General features: G+C 37.7%; 1 protein-coding gene and 1 long non-coding RNA gene across 3 annotated transcripts in view; one reads left to right on the forward strand and one right to left on the reverse strand.

The window, feature by feature from the left end:
• Nucleotides 1–5,707: 5,707 nt before the first annotated feature.
• On the reverse strand, nt 5,708–9,498 carry LOC111097412. Of its 2 annotated transcripts, none has more exons than XR_005364610.1 (3): nt 8,976–9,498; nt 8,176–8,398; nt 5,708–6,083 (listed from the first exon to the last, which is right to left on the reverse strand). It is a non-coding gene; the product is annotated as an uncharacterized LOC111097412 (long non-coding RNA). The 2 variants fall into 2 exon arrangements; XR_005364611.1 differs by having other exon boundaries at nt 5,708–6,102.
• Nucleotides 8,923–18,371, forward strand: part of DHX40 (DEAH-box helicase 40) — a 47,725-nt gene continuing 38,276 nt past the window's right edge. The window contains exons 1-7 of the mRNA XM_038547955.1: nt 8,923–9,107; nt 9,946–10,113; nt 10,980–11,125; nt 12,574–12,693; nt 12,889–13,116; nt 13,703–13,769; nt 14,927–15,058. Coding sequence (XP_038403883.1) covers nt 8,996–9,107; nt 9,946–10,113; nt 10,980–11,125; nt 12,574–12,693; nt 12,889–13,116; nt 13,703–13,769; nt 14,927–15,058 — 973 coding nt within the window. The 5' untranslated portion in view covers nt 8,923–8,995. The remainder of the gene's footprint in view (nt 9,108–9,945; nt 10,114–10,979; nt 11,126–12,573; nt 12,694–12,888; nt 13,117–13,702; nt 13,770–14,926; nt 15,059–18,371) is intronic.

The following is an 18,371-nucleotide window of genomic DNA, read 5'->3' on the forward strand; positions in this document are numbered from 1 at the left end:
ATGAAAATGCTTTGAAATCTTAACATTGCCAAGTAAAATAAAATAAGAGGTAGAGAAATCCTGACACAAATTGTTCTTTTTAAAATAGTGTGCAAAAATAAATAAAATAAAATAGGGTGTAATATTTAGAAAATAAAGTGAAAAAAAATCTAAGAACTAGGTTTGAAAAAACTCTCCAACAAGATTATCTCAGATTTTAACCTCATAATTAAAAAATGTAAGTCCTGGGACACCTGGGTGACTCAGCGGTTTAGTGCTGCCTTCAGCCCAGGGTGGGATCCTGGAGACCCAGGATTGAGTCCCACGTCGGGGCTCCCTGCATGTAGCCTGCTTCTCCCTCTGCCTGTGTCTCTGCCTCTCTCTCTCTCTCTCTCTCTTTCTCTGTGTCTCTGATGAATAAATAAATAAAATCTTTTAAAAAACAATGTAAGTCCTGTTCTTTGCTAATTTTTTCTGGTATAAAGAAATGGCGCTTGAATAATTGCACAACCATGTGAAAAAATAGAACCTTGACCCATACACAAAGTCAACTCAAAATGGCTTAAAACCTAAATGTCAAACCCAAAACTATAAAAACTCTAAAAGGAAACATATGAGAAAAATCTTTGTGACCTTGGATCAGGTAGATTTCTTAGATATGACCAAAAGCACAATCAAAAGAGAAAACATTGATATATTGGACTCCATCAAAATTAAGAACTTCTCTTTGGATGACACAATTAAGAAAATTAAAAGACAAGCCTTAGACTAGGTCAAAATATTTGAAAGCAAATATATCTGATACAGGACTTGAATCTAGACTATAAGTAACTCTTAAAAGTAAATAATGAGAGGCGCCTCGGTTGTGCAGTTGGTTAGGTATCTGCCTTGGGCTCAGGTCATGATCTCAGCGTTCTGAGATTGAATTCCGCATGGGGCTCCCTACTCAGTGGGAGCCTGATTTTTCCTCTGCCCCTCCCCCACTCGTTCTCCCTCTCTCTCTCAAATAAATAAAATCTTTAAAAGCAAAAAACTAAATAACAAGAAAATAAGCAACTCTTCTTTTACACAAGTTGACAAAAGATTTGAATAGACACTTCCTCAGAGATGCATGGACTACAAAGTAAATACAGAAAAAGATGTTCAACATCATTGCCATGGAGGTATGCAGATTAAAACCGTAATGAGGGATCCCTGGGTGGCGCAGCGGTTTAGCGCCTGCCTTTGGCCCAGGGCGCGATCCTGGAGACCCGGGATCGAATCCCACATTGGGCTCCTGGTGCATGGAACCTGCTTCTCCCTCTGCCTATGTCTCTGCCTCTCTCTCTGTGACTATCATAAATAAATAAAAATGTAAAAAAATAATAATTAAAACCATAATGACATACTACTGTTACCTGTTTGAATGGGAAAAACAAAACAAAAAAAACTGATATACCAAGTCCTAGGAAAGGTGCAGGGCAACTGGAATTCTTATACATGCTGGTAAAAGTGAAAACGCTCCAGTCTTTTTGGAAAAACAGTTTTGAACTTTCTTATAGACATACATTTATCATTTAACCCAGCAATTCCACTTCTAGGTACATACCAAAGAGAAATGACAATATACAGTCATTCACAAATCTGTATGTCAATGTTTATAGTGACTTTTTGCATGATCACCAAAAACCAGAAACCACATAAATGTCCAACTAGTGAATTGAAAAACAAATTATGGAATACTACTCAGTAATAAAAAGGATTGAATTATTGATGTACATTACAACTATAATCAACTCTAGATGAAACTAAAGGTCATTATGCTCAATGAAACAAAAAACCAGACTTAAAAGTTCATTCATCTGACATTTTGGAAGAAGCAAAACTCTAGAGGCAGAAAACAAATCAGTGGTTGCCAGGGCTTAGAGGTGAAGAAAGAGTTTGACCACAATGGGGCACAAGGAAATTTGTTAAAATGATGAAGTGCTTTGTGTCTTTATGATAGCAGTGGTTACAAACCACATGCACTTGTCAAAATTCATAAAGCTCAAAACTCAAAACTAAAAAAAATGGATGAGTTATACCATTTGGAAACTATGGCTCAATAAACCTGAGTGCTCTCAAAAGATTTATAAACAATGATAATCACAGATTTTAATGGTAATACTTAAAAGTACAACCTCTTTTAAGGGGCATCTCATTGGCTCAGTTGGAGGACTGTGTGATTTTTGATCTAGGGGTTATGAACTTGAGCCCCACTTTGGGTGAGAGATTACTTAAAATAAATAAATAAATAAACTTTAAAAAGGTATAATCTTTTTTTCCCTATCTTTTCAAATGAAAAAAAATGTATCATAACTGAGAAATCAACAAGGAAAATAAAATCATTAAAATTTAAAATATCTGGGATCCCTGGGTGGCGCAGCGGTTTGGCGCCTGTCTTTGGCCCAGGGCGTGATCCTGGAGACCCGGGATTGAGTCCCACATCGGGCTCCCGGTGCATGGAGCCTGCTTCTCCCTCTGCCTGTGTCTCTGCCTCTCTCTCTCTCTCTCTCTCTCTCTCTGTGACTATCATAAATAAATAAAAATTTTTTTAAAAATTTAAAATATCTAAAATCTATGTGCCTTAAAATAAGTTATTCTAGGGGTGTCTGGCTGGCTTCATTGGGGGACATACAACTCTTGATCTCAGAGTTGTGAGTTCGAGCCCCATGACGTGTGTAGACATTAGTTCAAAATAGAACCTTAAGGGGGATCCCTGGGTGTCTCAACGGTTTAGCACCTACCTTCGGCCCAGGGCCTGATCCTGGAGTCCTGTGATTGGGTCTCACGTGGGGCTCCCTGCATGGAGCCTGCTTCTCCCTCTCCCTCTGCCTATGTCTCTGGCTCTCTCTCTCTCTCTCTCATGAATAAATAAATAAAATCTTAAAAAAAAATAGACCTTAAAAAACCAATATAAGTAATACTAAATATATACAGATTTTAAATGATTGCGTTAGTTATTTTTTTACCTTTTTCACTTTTTAATTTTACAAGTAAAATGTCAATAAAAATTGTTTTTCAGAGAAATACTGTTTCATTTTTCTTTCAAAATAATATTGATTAAAAAAAATAATATTGATGCTGAAGTTTCTCAAACCCAGCTTGCCACCTTCAGGCAAGTGAAAGATTTACAGAGACTATGACCAGAGATAGAACATTAATTTTGTAGATTTCTCAATAATCCATAATTAATCATATCCTGATACTCTATTATTAGTGCCTTTGTGAGATTTCCTCTATCCAGGATCTTTCCCTGACATTTACAGGAATATTCCCAACTTTCAAATCTCAGTTCAAATTCTACTAACTCCAGAAAGCCTTCCCGTGATCACTCCAGCTAGTTTTTCCTCTTCTAAATATTTTATCTCCTTGAATACATGCAATGGTATTGAACGTAGGGATCATGCCTTACACATATTTTTATGCTTCTGTATGGCTATTAAAAAGGATACATATAAGAGTTGTGTATTCTAATATTTGCTGAATGAATAGGAAGTTAGAGTAGTCATTGAGCCTTCTTTGGAAAGGGGAACTACTTTAAAATAGAATATGGAATTCTACACATTTATTCAAGATTATATGCATACATGTAAAGCATCAATTTTAATTGACAAAAATTAGAAGTGTCTCAATCCATATTAATCTCTCAATTAAATTATATCACTGATGAATGATTTAATGACTGCTTGGTGAAGGGTGTGTGATACTAAATCAGATCTTAATATCTGGACACCAGAGACATGATTACAAAGAGAAGAAAGTGTGATGATTTCTCTCTCTCTCTCTTTTTTTATATGAGACCGACTTACCTCTGATTCTTTTCTTTTTTTAAGATTAAAAAAAAATTATTTACTTGAGGGAGAGAGTGAGCAAACATGAGCGGGGGTGGGGGCTGGGGGCAGGAGGAAAGGGACCAGCAGACTCCCCATTGAGCAGATAACCCAACCTGGGCTTGATCCCAGGACCTGGATATCATGATCTGAGCCAAAGGCAGACACTTAACCAACTGAGCCACCCAGGCACAGTGCCCACCCCCCACGTTTAAAAGATTTTAGGGCACCTGGGTGGCTCAGTGGTTGAGCCTCTGCCTTTGGCTTGGGTCGTAATCTGGGAGTCCTGGGATCGAATTCCTCATCCGGCTCCCCGCAGGGAGCCTGCTTCTCCCTCTGCCTATGTCTTTGCCTCTCCCTGTGTCTTTCATGAATAAAAAATAAATAAACAAAATATTTATTAAAAATTTTACCTGAGAGAAATTTACCTGAGAAAGAGAGAGAGAGAGAGAGAGAGAGAGAGAGAGAGAGAAAGAACACACGAGCAGGGGGATGGGCAGAGGGAGAAGCAGACTCCTGCCTGAGCAAGGAGGAGTGTGATGATTTCTTTTACTTTGGACTGAAAGGTGGATACTTCTCCAAGTTCCATGATATGTCCATCTATTATTTTTTTCCAAATTGCTGACATCTTACAGGCATATTAATAGAATATATAGCAGTGGTATGGGGTCCACCACCACATCACTCATAGAAAAATTCTCAATTGTTTCTAATTCTACCTGATTTAGGAAATGAGGTTCTTCTTCATACTTCCATTCCCTCCAGAATGTACAAGCTTCCCTCCCTCTCTTTCAGTGCTACATGTATCCAACACTGCTAAACAAACTGGTCATAAGTTTTGGGTTTTGGTGTGTGTGTGTGTGTGTGTGTGTGTGTGTGTGCGCGTGTGTAGTGCCCTTCAGTTACATTTATTCATGCCACAAAGGAAAAAAAACATGTCTACAAGTGCACAGTGATGCTCCATGTTCCCAACTAACAGAGCTTGCTGAGATTTACAGCCAGACTGGCATTCCATCTGATGTGTACTCCAAGTAAAGCTGGTTAATGACCCAGAGCAGGTGCAGGACTGACTTGAAACTTTCAAAGCTTTACTTCTTTTATCAGCATTCCTGGTTTTATAAATGATGAAGCCCATCAACTTCATTCCTACCCAAATCTCCTGGTAAATCTGGGTACAGTGAGGTCTCATGGGGTTCCAAAGATTTTATTTATTTTTTTAAGATTTTATTTATTTATTAATGAGAGAGAGAGAGAGAGAGAGAAAGAGAGAAAGAGAGAGGCAGAGACATAGGTAGCGGGAGAGGCAGGCTCCTTATGAGGAGCCTGATGCTGAACTCGAGCCAAAAGCAGATGCTCAACCACTGAGCCACCCAAATGCCCAGGATCCAAACATTTTTTAACAAGGCTTTGAATCTGAGGCATCTTGACTCAGGATCCCTGGCTCTGATTAGCATGGCCAATAACTTGGAAAGGTCACCTGGATTGATTGATTGATTTATTTGAAAGATTATTTTTAAAATGTGTTTAAATTTTTAAAGATTTTATTTATTTATTTATTTTAGAGAGAGAGAGAGAGAGAGAGAAAACAAGCAGGAGGAGTGACAGGCAGAGAGGGAGAGGGAGAGCAGGTTCCCCACCCAGTAGGGAGCCTGACTTGAGGCCATCCCAGGATCCAGGAATCATGAGTGGAGCTGAAGGCAGACCTTAACCGACTGAGCCTAGGCACCCCTCACCTTGATTTATTTTTATTTTTTAAAAAGATTTATTTATTTATTTATTTATTTATTTATTTATTTATTTATTTATTTATGATAGACACAGAGAGAGAGAGAGAGAGAGGCAGAGACACAGGCAGAGGGAGAAGCAGGCTCCATGCACCGGGAGCCCGATGCGGGACCTGATCCCGGGACTCCAGGATCACGCCCTGGGCCAAAGGCAGGCGCCAAACCGCTGAGCCACCCAGGGATCCCCGATTTATTTTTAAAGGAGGGTTCCACCTTTGAGGATGGTTCATCTTCTTGAATTCCTCCCATTAGAACTTTCAAGCCTTTTTCCCTTGCCCACTTTGAGGGCTCTATTCCTTCTATTGTTCCTCTTTTCTCATTACATTCTTCATTCTCTCTTCCCTCTCCCTAGGTCCAGTCTTATCAGTCTTGTGAAGAAAAAATAACCAGTTCTTCATGCAGAGGACATTCTGGTCTTGGTCCTTAGGTCAGCAGTGTCCTTGGATCTTTGTTTCTACTCTATTGAGGGCTGGAGAAGAAGAAAGGTCCTTGGTTTACAAGTAAGATAGAAATAGGGAAGGAAAATACAGAGAAACAATCAGATTCATATTTTGGTATTCAAAGCTGCCACAAATGCAGATTTATAATACTACCTTCACTAAAAGTTTGTTCTGCTTCTTCCAACCCTGATCCTTTCTCAAAATATGAACTCACTTTTCCCCCCTTCATCAGTATCTCTGTGTTTCCACTTTCCTAAACATACCTTCTAATTGTACCTCAATGATTTCATCATCATTCTTTAAAATCATCATATATACGCTGTAGCAGTGGCATCTCGTTCTGGCTGTTCTTTTCTTTCATTTCCTTTAGTTGATTCTAATCAAACATCTCCAAATGCATTATGTACATTTTCAATTTGGTCTCTAATTCCCTTCTCACTCACTTACAATCTGCTTTCTCTCTGCCTCTCTTTATCAAGACAACTATTGTTTTGGTCAAATTCATGAATTAGAAAATATGCCTGTACTTTGACACCACCACTCACTCTCTTGCTGTGACTTCTTGTTATGATTAGCTTTTTACGTATCATCCCCTGCCTAGGGTTGTAACTTTCTGGATTTTGTTAATTAATATCTTTGATAATTTTTCTTATGCTCCAGTTATTTCTCTTAAGTTGTAACACTGATTCTATACTCTCCTTTCTTTCCTGAAGATGATTTTAAAATTCTATTCCATTTTTATAAATCTCTAATATTGAGCCTCCTTCCTTTCTTTTGGATGTTCAGAGGCAAATTGCTTGGATTCAAGAACATTTTGAAAGACTACCTATAAAATAGCACAGTGCAGTTTATACTTCTCACACTTCTTTAAATATCACTTCTTTCAGGTTTTTCTTGTGACCCATAGATAACAGGAAATAGATTCAATGTTGTTTGCAACACTAAAATTTCTTCTTAGATTCAACCCATGTGTTTTCTATTTTTACTGTCTATTTGTATCTTGTTTGCCATTGTAATCTGCAAACTTACTGGGCAGGAAATAATTGTTGATCTTTTAATTTGGAGTAGCTTGGGGCATGTGGCTATTAATGGTAACGTGTTTTAAATGTCCTTGGTTTTAAAATTAACATTAAACAACATTTGAGTTTTTCACTTTTACTTTTCTTCATTCTTGGTTTGAGGGTTTTTTTCTGGATACTCTCATGAGGTGATTCTCTATCAAGAATGAAGTCATTTTACAATAGCTGACTTGCAAACATTGAAAGAAAACATATTAGGCACCAAGATTTAGATAATTCCATCTCTCATTACAGTATAGTGGTTATTAATATGGCAAATCCTGGTCCTATTGCCTCTTTGTTTTGTTATCTTGGGCAAGTATGTGAGCCTTGACTCTCTCATGTGAAAATTAGATATAATAATCTATCTCTCTGATATTTTGTGAGGAATAAATGAAAAATTCACATTAAATATTTGAATATTAAGTGCCTCAAAAATGTTAACTATTCTTGGTCTGAAATGATTCTGTTCATTTTCTTATGATGTGACTTTGATAGAGGTGCCATATACTAAAATACCTTGCCCTGTACTCACCAATACCTTGCCTGTACTACAAATGTATTTTTCTTTTCTTGGTTTGTTTTTCTGATTTGTAATATTTTGAATTTCTAACAGAATCTAGAAGGTTGAGAGAATTCTTGAATGGATAAGAGAAATCTGAGAGGTACTTCTATTGCCAGGTTTTTCCTGTAGTACCCAGGCTTTGGATACCAAGCTGTTAGCTGCATTTCATTTGGTATCATTCAAAATCCAAAAATTTGCATTTTAGGAGTTGTTAATCAGTCCCCTGTAAAAGCAGTTGGTACATTTTTAATGAGCACAGAGAAATCTTGGAGTCCAATGATATCTTTTGAGGCCTGATCAGATAGGAGCAGTCTGGCCTTTAGTTCACCATGAAGGGGCAGTTTGAGTTGTCTTCTTTGGCACTAAGTATCGGTTAACTCTAGTAATAGGAATGTTTGAAAAGCTCAAGAAACAATCTTCATCTAGTATTGATTTTGTTACAATTGACACTACAAAATTGGAAGGTTCTATACCAGTAAGATCTGCCCACCAAAATACCTCTTCTGAAAAAGTTGCCCAGCTTCTGATAGTTGCATATTTGTTTAATTTTTTTCTGATAGTGCGACTTCCAAGGAATCCATATCCATTAAGTGAACTTAATTTCTCTGAAGACCAATAATTTATTCACCATCCAGAAAACTCAACAAGTATTGATGGCCCATTTTGAATCAGTTTGCTGAGCTGAGGGTACCGTGGTTTTCTGAAGTTCTTGCTCTCGTGTCTAGTAGGGGGAAAGGGGAATAAAACAAATTGAAATGTAGGGTCCTGTGAAAGAAATGAACAACGTGGGGGACGTAAGCTTTGGACACGACAGAACTAAAAGTTCAGCTCTGAAACCCAGTAGTTCTGAAATGAACAGATCAGGAGCAAGGTGAGAATGTGTTGCGGAATGACGCACTCTAGGAAGGCTCCAGCTTCTGGCAAAGGGTCACATCATGTTAGGTGTGCGAAGGCAGAACAGGGTTACAGTGCCCACAGTAGCTTAGAAAAGGCGGTGTCACTGGGCTCTTCTGCGCACAAGTAGCAAGGGGTCCTTCCGGACCTGGGGGATGGCATCAACGCCCTACGCGCAGCGCACACCCGCATGTGGCGGGAAACCCTCGGGTCTGGGCCATCCGCCGGTGGCCTCGCCGGGTCGCGTGGGTGGGGAAAGCTTTCCGGCGGCGGCGCGCCACGTCACCTAACAGCTCTCCCTCCCCTAGTTCCTAGTCGCACGCGCGGAAGTAAACACCTTGACGTCATCAGGGCGCGTCTCCTCTTTTCCCCTCCCATCTCCCCAGATCGGTGGACGTGCTCACCTCCGCTCCGGGCCAGGTCTATGTCCCGGTTTCCCGCCGTCGCGGGCAGGGCGCCAAGGCGGCAGGAGGAGGGCGAGCGGTCAATAGACCTTCAGGAAGAGCGGCCTTCGGCTGTTTCCATCGCTGATAGAGGTGCGGTCCGCGGGACGCAGCGGAGGCCAGCGGGAGTTTCGGCAGGGGGGGTTTGGGGGGGATAAAAGTCCGCCTTTGCCGGGCAAAGAAAAGTTGGAGAGGAGACCGCATCGTTCTCTTCGCCCTCCAAGCCGGAGGCGAACTTTGCGTCCAATGAGCACTTTGCTCTAGAGGGGGGCGGTCCCAGATCCAAGTTGGGTGAAAACCTTGTTGGGGGACAAAAAAGTGAACCCCAACGCCTGGACGCGTTCTCCTCGTAAAGAGGCTCATAAAGCCTTTGTTCTCTACCCATCTATTCTCCCCCCCCAACCCCCACCACTCGTCGGGCCGCCAGCCTGCCTTTGGGTATGGTATGAAGGGAGCCAGTTTCCAGGAGCCAGTTTCCATGGTTACCCACCACTTGGCCTTCTGGGATATCAGTCACTCTGAACAGGGACCTAACTTGAACCATGAATCAGAAGCAAACACAGGTGGCTCTTTTAAATTCAGCTGAGAGTTTCCTGCAGTGTTCTAGGTTTTGGTCTATTGTTTAATAAAATTGGGGTTTTGCACTTCTATATAGGTGTGCTTGCGTATACATTGGCTTATGCTAGGCTTACTTTGGCAAGTACTCTGAGTCATGCATTAGCAAATGCTCATGTTGTTAGATTTTACTAAAAAGTTGTTCTGGGCTTGTAAACCATCACATACAAATTGGACATAGATGATTTACCTGAGAAGTCATGGATTGATCCCTTCCAGCCCTAAGATTCTGTTGTCTTTATTCAGTTGTGGGAAATTGAGTCAAATGTACCTTTACAGTCCTTTTAATTGTGCAATTGTTTTTCTGTTATTACAGAAGAGAAAGGATGCACATCACAGGAGGGAGGAACTACTCCAACTTTTCCTATTCAAAAACAAAGAAAAAAGCTTATTCAAGCTGTGAGGGACAATTCATTCCTTATTGTTACTGGAAATACAGGAAGTGGTAAAACAACTCAACTCCCAAAATATCTGTATGAAGCAGGTAATTTTATTCTGGGATAATATTGGGAGAATTTAAAAATATGTCCTTTAAAAAACTAATAAGACTTCTGTATTGCACAAATAACCACCATTTGCTCTACAATCCCAATTCTTCTATTGGCACAACCTCCCTATATCCTCCCTGCTTTTATACGGTCTTATTTCATATTCAGGAATTAATTCAGATGACGATTTTTCTACTTTCAATACCATAATCTCAAATACAGTTATAGATAGATATTGATTCTCTGCTATAGAATGAAATTGTCTTGCAGTAGACTATTAACCATTAGGTATTGAAATACTTTTCAGAAATATAGTGATATCTGTTGGTGACATTAATATTTCTTGGTTCTTTCTCCAGAGTATTATCAGGTAAATATTTATTCCCTGACTCTGTAACACCAAGCCAGCTAACAAATTGCCCTTAAAGTGTCTTTTCCTTCGATATGATAAAACTTTCCTATCATAAGGTTGGTGCAGAGCAAAATTATGTTGGATATTATATAAAAAATAAAAATTTCTTAGCTGATACGGACTTACTCTGATGCATCAAATCTAATGTGCCATTTACTAAGACATACCACTATTTTACATCCTATTAATAAAGAAATACCATAAGTTGTAAGATACATCTTTCAGAGATACTAAAATGGTAAAAAAAAAAAAAATAAAAAAAGAATCTAAGAAAGGTGATATATTTAAACTTCTGTGGCAAAAATAAATCTTTAAAACAGTGTGTTTTTAATTTGCAGAGTTTTCTTTTGGAAACCTTTAAACAGTTTGTGTTGATTGGTCAGAAACAGTTTAGCTCTAAATGGAAGCAATTACTAACAATTTTGTGTTTTTTACCTTTGGTTTTGATAGGGTTTTCACAACATGGTATGATTGGTGTGACTCAACCACGAAAAGTAGCTGCTATATCAGTTGCTCAGAGGGTTGCTGAAGAAATGAAATGTGCTTTGGGATCCAAAGTAGGGTACCAAGTTCGTTTCGATGATTGCAGCTCTAAGGTACAAAAGTTTTATTGCAATTTAAGTTCTGTAAACTTACAGAAAGATTGGAGAAAGTTATGAAAGATTTAACTTCAAATCTGCATTTATATTTTAAAGAAATAAGGACTCATATTAGAAGTAATTTTTGATGCCCTTTGTTAAATGATTTAGCTCTTAAGTGTCTAGTAGTTTTACTATTTTCTCCCTTCTCAATTAATTTTATAAGGGACAGTTAGGTATATATTTTTTAAGGATTCTCTTATTTTAAGTTTTTTTTATCTGAAACTTACATTTGTATTCTTTAGAACAATATTTTATTGTACTAAAACAATTTTTTATTGTACTAAATGGTAACTATTTTAACCATTTTTAGGTGTTACATTTCATTGGTGTAAAATATATTCAGTTTGTGTATCCATCACCACTATCTATTTTCAGAACGTTTTCATCATCTCAAACAGAAACTGTATTTACTAAACATTGACTCCCCCATTCCAGCCTGTGATAACTTCTATTCTACTTTCTGTCTTTACAAATTTGCCTTTTCTAAGTACCTCATATAAGTTGAATCTTACAATATTTTCCTCTGTGTCTAGATTGTTTCATTTAGTATAATGTTTTCAAGGTTCATCCATATTATATATTTGTATTCCTGAAGTCAGTGGAAAACAGATAACTTAGCAAAGTCAGTAAGCAAGTATCATCTGTGTTATAAGCAAGTATCATCTGTATTCATGACACAAGTTTAAAATTGTTTTCTTTTTAATAGTTAATGGTTATAGTTAGTGTACAAGATACAAAACAATCCCTATTTAAATACAGTCCCTAATAGGAATGGCCATCAATTAAGGCACACAGTGACTCCCCAAAATGCTATATTTGCATTCCTAGTGTTACTGCTAGGGAATTTTCTTTCTTTTTTCTTCCTCTGTTTTATGTATATACTGTTGTTAACTTCTAGCCTTTGGGCCTTATTCTCACCTTGTTTTAATGCTAATTGGCTGACACTTTTTAAGATAAGCAAAGCATCAGGAAGGAAGAGAGTGAGAGGAAATTGCACCTGACCATTTCTTCTACCTTTTCTCCTGAGTCCTTTAAAACTGGCTGAGACAGGGAGATGGATCCCATTTCATTGTGTTTCTCACAACTTGCTCACAGGAAGAAGCTATTGCATTATCTTACCACTTTCCCTGACTACTTTATATCTCCTTATTGATTAGTCCCTTTTGTTGCTTTATCCCAGAACATTCACCTTAGTTCCTTATCTCTGTCCCTGTATAGATGACAAATTCTACAATGTACTATTCTTGTTATTAGAAGATTTTATGTACTTTTTTATTTAGTCAGATTAGTTGGATCATTTAATGTCTGTACACTTGGGGGGAATTTAGTCTATGAAGCAGGGGTGAATTTCTGTAACACTCTCTCTCTATATAAGTTGATATACTCTGCTGTTTGAACATTAGGAAACTGCAATCAAATATATGACTGATGGATGTTTACTGAAACATATTCTGGGAGATCCAAATCTTACCAAGTTCAGTGTCATCATTTTAGATGAAGCCCATGAGAGAACTCTAACTACAGTGAGTATTTTAATATACTGGTTGTTTGTTAGTTGACTTATCTGGGGTAGCTTTTACCCTGTTGAGAATTGCCTGGTCTTACTTACATTTTAATGTATTGAAATAGGAATTCTTTGGTTAGGAAAGCAAAATATTTCAAATAAGTTGGTTGTTAGGTATACTTTTGACTTACTAGAAATTTACTTCTTTTTCTAGGACATCTTATTTGGTTTATTGAAGAAGTTATTTCAAGAGAAGTCTCCTAATAGGAAGGAACATTTGAAGGTCGTGGTGATGTCAGCAACTATGGAATTAGCCAAGCTCTCAGCATTCTTTGGAAATTGTCCAATATTTGATATACCTGGAAGGCTTTATCCAGTCAGAGAAAAATTCTGCAATTTGATTGGCCCACGAGACAGAGAAAATACTGCATATATTCAAGCGGTATTATTTGGCATCCTTTTTATGTCTTTTTTTATATTTGTGATTCTAATTGAGTAGTTCAGTAAGTCCTTTTTTCCCTTTTATTTTAATAGTAGCCCTTATAGGTCCTAGAACTTTTTTTTTTTTAAGATTTTTAAAATTTGGGATGCCTGGGTGGCTCAGCAGTTGAGCATCTGCCTTTGGCTCAGGGCATGATCCTGGGTCCAGAGTCAAGTCCCATTATCTGGCTCCTCGCCAGGAACCTGCTTCTCTCTCTGCCTGTGTCTCTGTGTTTCTCATGAATAAATAAATAAAATCTTTAAAAATAAAAGATTTTAAAAATTTATTTATTTGAGAGAGAGATTACAAGCACAAACAGAGGGAGCAGCAGGCTCTCTACTGAGCAAGGAGCCTGACAGAGGGCTTGATCCCAGGAGCTGGGATCATGACCTGAGCCAAAGGCAGACTCTTAACATACTGAGCCACCTGGTTGCCCGGTTCTAGAACTTTTGACACTCAAATTTCATTTTTCTGTGGAATAAGGGGAGGTGGTTGGGAGTGGCGGACTGCATTTCCATCAATGTATTATGCTTGTTTCTTGCTTTAGATTGTGAAAGTGACCATGGATATCCATTTGAATGAAATGGCTGGAGACATCTTGGTTTTTCTAACTGGTGAGAATTCAGTATCAGGTTTAAATGTTACTATTTATGAATGCAATGTGGCACCAAAATAGAGTGTTACCTTTGTTGGGAAATCTGGGCTTTAATTCATATTGCCTTAGCTTTGTATGATTATCTGAATAGTTTGAGATATTCTATCTTATATAAGATATATAAGATAATTCTATACTGCTGTAAAAACTGCCAGTCTCATTAGTAAAACATATATAAAACACACTGACCTTTTAGTAAAAAGATATTAAATGGTAAACTATTAATTTTTTTATTAGTCTATCTTCTGTAGAGCTATTCTAACACTAAATGGTCCTGGGTCTGAATGATTAATTCCTTTATGTCAAAAGACATCCTACTAGTTCCTTTTTTTGAGTGGTGGGATGGTACTGTGTGAAAGCAGTACATAAGGTGTTGAATCCATGTCTCATAGACAAGCCTTTTTTGGAAGTCAAAAATAGATTAGTTAAATCCTAAACTGGTGTGATTCTTCAATTAGCAGCATCCCACTAACAGAAATGAGTCATTTCATGGTTCACCTCCTACTCTGCTTGTACAGATGTCAGAAGTGAGACATTGTAGCAATCTCTGCCTTTTTCAGGTTACTTAAGTATTTTGAAATACACCTAAATGCAGTATCTCCTGGACTAGATTCTCCTATATTTATGATTAGCTTTACTGAGTCTTCCTCAGATAATGTATTAGCAAAATGAGAGAAAGGCTTGAAGATTATAAACATTTTTATTTCTATAGATGTTTAAATTCCTTGGAAAGTAGTGTTCTATTAATTTTATTGTTGAGATTTTTTTTTTAAAGATTTTATTCATTTATTCATGATAGACATAGAGAGAGAGGCAGAGACACAGGAAGAGGGAGAAGCAGGCTCCATGCCATGCCAAGAGCCCGACGCGGGCCTCGATCCCGGGACTCCAGGATCGTGCCCTGGGCCAAAGGCAGGCACTAAAGCGCTGAGCCACCCAGGGATCCCCCATATTGTTGAGATTTGTTACAATTATGTGTTCATCTTTTTTAGATAAAATGCAATTGAAAATAACTAGTATGCAAAAATAATAATTTTAATCTAGAATGCTTTTTTTTCATTCTTAAATTAATTTTGCTGTTCAATTGCTGATGTTACTTTCCCTCCGTCATTTCAGGTCAGTTTGAAATTGAAAAAAGTTGTGAGTTACTTTTTCAGATGGCAGAGTCTGTTGATTATGATTATGATGTTCAAGATACAACTCTGGATGGTTTGTTAATATTGCCATGTTATGGATCTATGACAACAGGTAATTCCTCACTAGAATAGAAAATTTGACTAATTTTTTTTAATTGATAATCACATGTACAAATAGTGTACAGATCCTAAGTGTTCAGCCAGTTAATTTTATAAACAACTCATTTTTGTAACCAATACCCAGATCATGAAATAGAACTTTAAGGGAACCAGCATTCCTTGAGAGAAGTTATTTTTTTTTTTTTCCAGTCTTTCCATATTCACTTTTTTAGGAGCCTTGGACATCCTGTCTTGGTATTGTTTAAGAGTGGGCTGTGTCCTCTCCCAGCAGAACAAACATATTATTGGTAATTTCTTGAAATTAGGAGTATAATATCTTGATAGTAGTGCCGTAAGTTAAAACTAATTTAGCATTGCCAAAGAATTTCTAGAAATTATATACATCCAGGTACATCTGTGACTAAACACTGTGTTTGTTTTCTTTTGAAGTAGCACACATTAGTCTACTTTTCAAGAATGATGGTGTTCTTTTGTGATTTCATTTTTTTTTTAAAGATTTTATTTATTTACTCACAAGAGACACAGAGGCAGAGACATAGGCAGAGAGAGAGAAGCAGGCTCCGTGCAGGGAGCCCGAATATAGGACTCGATCCTGAGACCCCAGGATCACGCCCCGGGCCAAAGGCAGGCGCTCAACCACTGAGCCACCCAGCCATCCCTCTTTTGTAATTTATTTTTTTTTATCTTTTATTTATTTATTTATTTTTAATTTCTTAATTTATTTATGATAGTCACACACACAGAGAGAGAGAGAGAGAGAGAGAGAGAGAGGGGCAGAGACATAGGCAGAGGGAGAAGCAGGTTCCATGCACCGGGAGCCCGACGTGGGATTAGATCCCAGGTCTCCAGGATCGCGCCCTGGGCCAAAGGCAGGCGCTAAACCGCTGTGCCACCCAGGGATCCCCTATTTTTTTTTTTAAGATTTATTTATTTATAATTCATTCAGAGAGAGAGAGAGACAGAGGCAGAGGGAGAAGCGGGCTCCATGCAGGAAGCCCCACGCAGGACTCGATCTGGAGTCCCCAGGATCACGCCCTGGGCTGCAGGCGGCGCTAAACCGCTGTGCCACCGGGGCTGCCCCCTCTTTTGTAATTTCAAAGAGCAAATGCAAACTCGTATTTGGATATTTGTTCATAATAAATATTGTTGAATTAGGTTTAGAATATGTTTAGTAAAATGATTATGGAATTTGATATGTAAAACTAAAGGGAAATTAGAGTTTGGTGGTGATTAGCATTTAATATAATGTAAAAAGCATTTGAATGTTTTTATGTTTTATATGTGTTTTTATTTTTGTTGAGTAGAGGTTCTTAATTTTACATTAACAAAAAACGTTTAGGAATATGTGTTTTGGTAAATATAGACAACATGCTATTTTTGAAATCTCTTATTATTTTGAAATCTATTTTTAGGTTTTTATATCTTTAAGGGAATTCTTAGAGTCATTATTAGATAATTAAGGTTCTCATTGTTTTCTGGAATTTGATCTGGTGGCTCCTTCATAATTTACTTTGTTAACTGCTAAGGTAATTCAAAACTCATTACAGTTGCTTTGTTATTAACCATTAATAATATAAATATATTTTTCTATATAAATAATTTCATTCTTTCCTTTGTTATTGTCACATTGAAAATAACATGCTGAGTCTGCTATTGAGTCTTGTTTAATGTTCTAAACCCCAGTTTTTATATTATTAAAGGTTGCTAATGACCTCTTCTTTCTCAAATCTCATGTGTTTTTTTTTTTTTTTTCAATAGTTTGTATTTTGGTTTTGTGATGATAAGTGTCCTTGAAATGCTGTCCTCTGGGATAATATTTAATTACCTGGTTCTCCTGACCACTCTTTCTCTAAGTATGTTACCCTCTCACCCTTCCCAGCCTTTGTTCCTCTCTAAATGTGACTACTTTTTTAAGGTTTTATCCTTAGCTTGCTGTTTCCTTGGAATTCTTTGTTTTGGAGAGGTTGACTCCCAGGACTCACCCTATCACTTCTGTATGGATGACTATCTCTATTTAAGTCTCACTCCTGTAGTCTAGAATTCCTGGATCTCCTCACAAGGCTTTCTAGACTGTGCATCATATCATCTGTGATCATTCAGACCAAATAAGTGACAACTCCTGCAGGTGTTTTTATTTTTGTTTTGTCCTGTCCAGATCATTCATTCATTCATTTTCGTTTTTCATTGTCATCATTAGAGTTGGGATCCTCAATTTCCTTTCCTGAGTTGTTAACATAACCTGCTAACCTGTTTTCCCTGATGTAACTTACCATCCTACCTGCAGTGGTAAGCATAATCTTTCAGAAGCACAACTCTGATCATGTCAGTTTCCTGTTGGGTATCTCAGCCATTTCTTATTACCAACAATTAAAATACTGACTTAATAACTTGGCATTCATTATCTTTCCAGTGTGATTTCAGCCTGCTTTCAGCCTTAATTCCCAGTGTATGAGATTTCTGTGTTGGTGTATATATGTGAACGGTAAAGATGTAGAACTGGGTATTGGTAGAGCCATTACTGAAGGGCTTTGTTTATTTTAGTTTCCCTTCTGGTTCCAAGGGCTCTATGAGGGCCAGATACTGGTGATCCATCATGAGCATAGTAATATTTACTGGAGCAATTTATAACAATGCAAAGAGGCATTCAAATGGAGCTGATAAGGTACTGAGTAATGGGTGAAATGAAGTTGGGAGTGGTAAGTTCCTGGGATCTTAGGCTTTTTTTTTAAGCCTGGCTAATACAAGACAGCACTTATTTTCTTTATTATTGCTACTTTGGGTGGTGGGGATATGTTATTTCCTTTATTTCCCATTATTTTTTAGGAATAGAAAACTTGTACTTGGGAGTGAGGAGAGGGAAGAAGGGTTTCCTGCCTGTAGCCTGTTGTGAAGGGTGAATCAAAAATGACTCAGATCTAGGTTTAGTAAATAAGTGAAGATTATGAGGTGAATATGTTGTATTTGCTTTTATTTCTGTTAGCCATGAGGGTGGCTGTTTTAAAGGGACATCTTAAGATACCTAATTGACATAAAAAATTTTCAACTGTCAAATGTGAAGAGGTGCTCTGGTATCCCTTTTACTGCCAAGATTATATGATCCTACTCCCTGGGCTAAACTCCTAACCCCTACCCTTTGTGGTAGTTTTCTCAAGCTCATAGTGTAGGCAGTATTTTTTAATCTGAGTTCCAGATTTTTCACTTTCTGTTAGACATTCTGTGAAGTCTTATATCAAGTGCTAGCTGTGTCTAGGACCTTATTCTTGTTTCCTCAAACCTTTTTGCTCTTCTGTCTTCCCTCCTTTGTT

The sequence above is a fragment of the Canis lupus genome, chromosome 9, assembly GCF_011100685.1.
Source record: "Canis lupus familiaris isolate Mischka breed German Shepherd chromosome 9, alternate assembly UU_Cfam_GSD_1.0, whole genome shotgun sequence".
Lineage (NCBI taxonomy): Eukaryota > Metazoa > Chordata > Mammalia > Carnivora > Canidae > Canis > Canis lupus.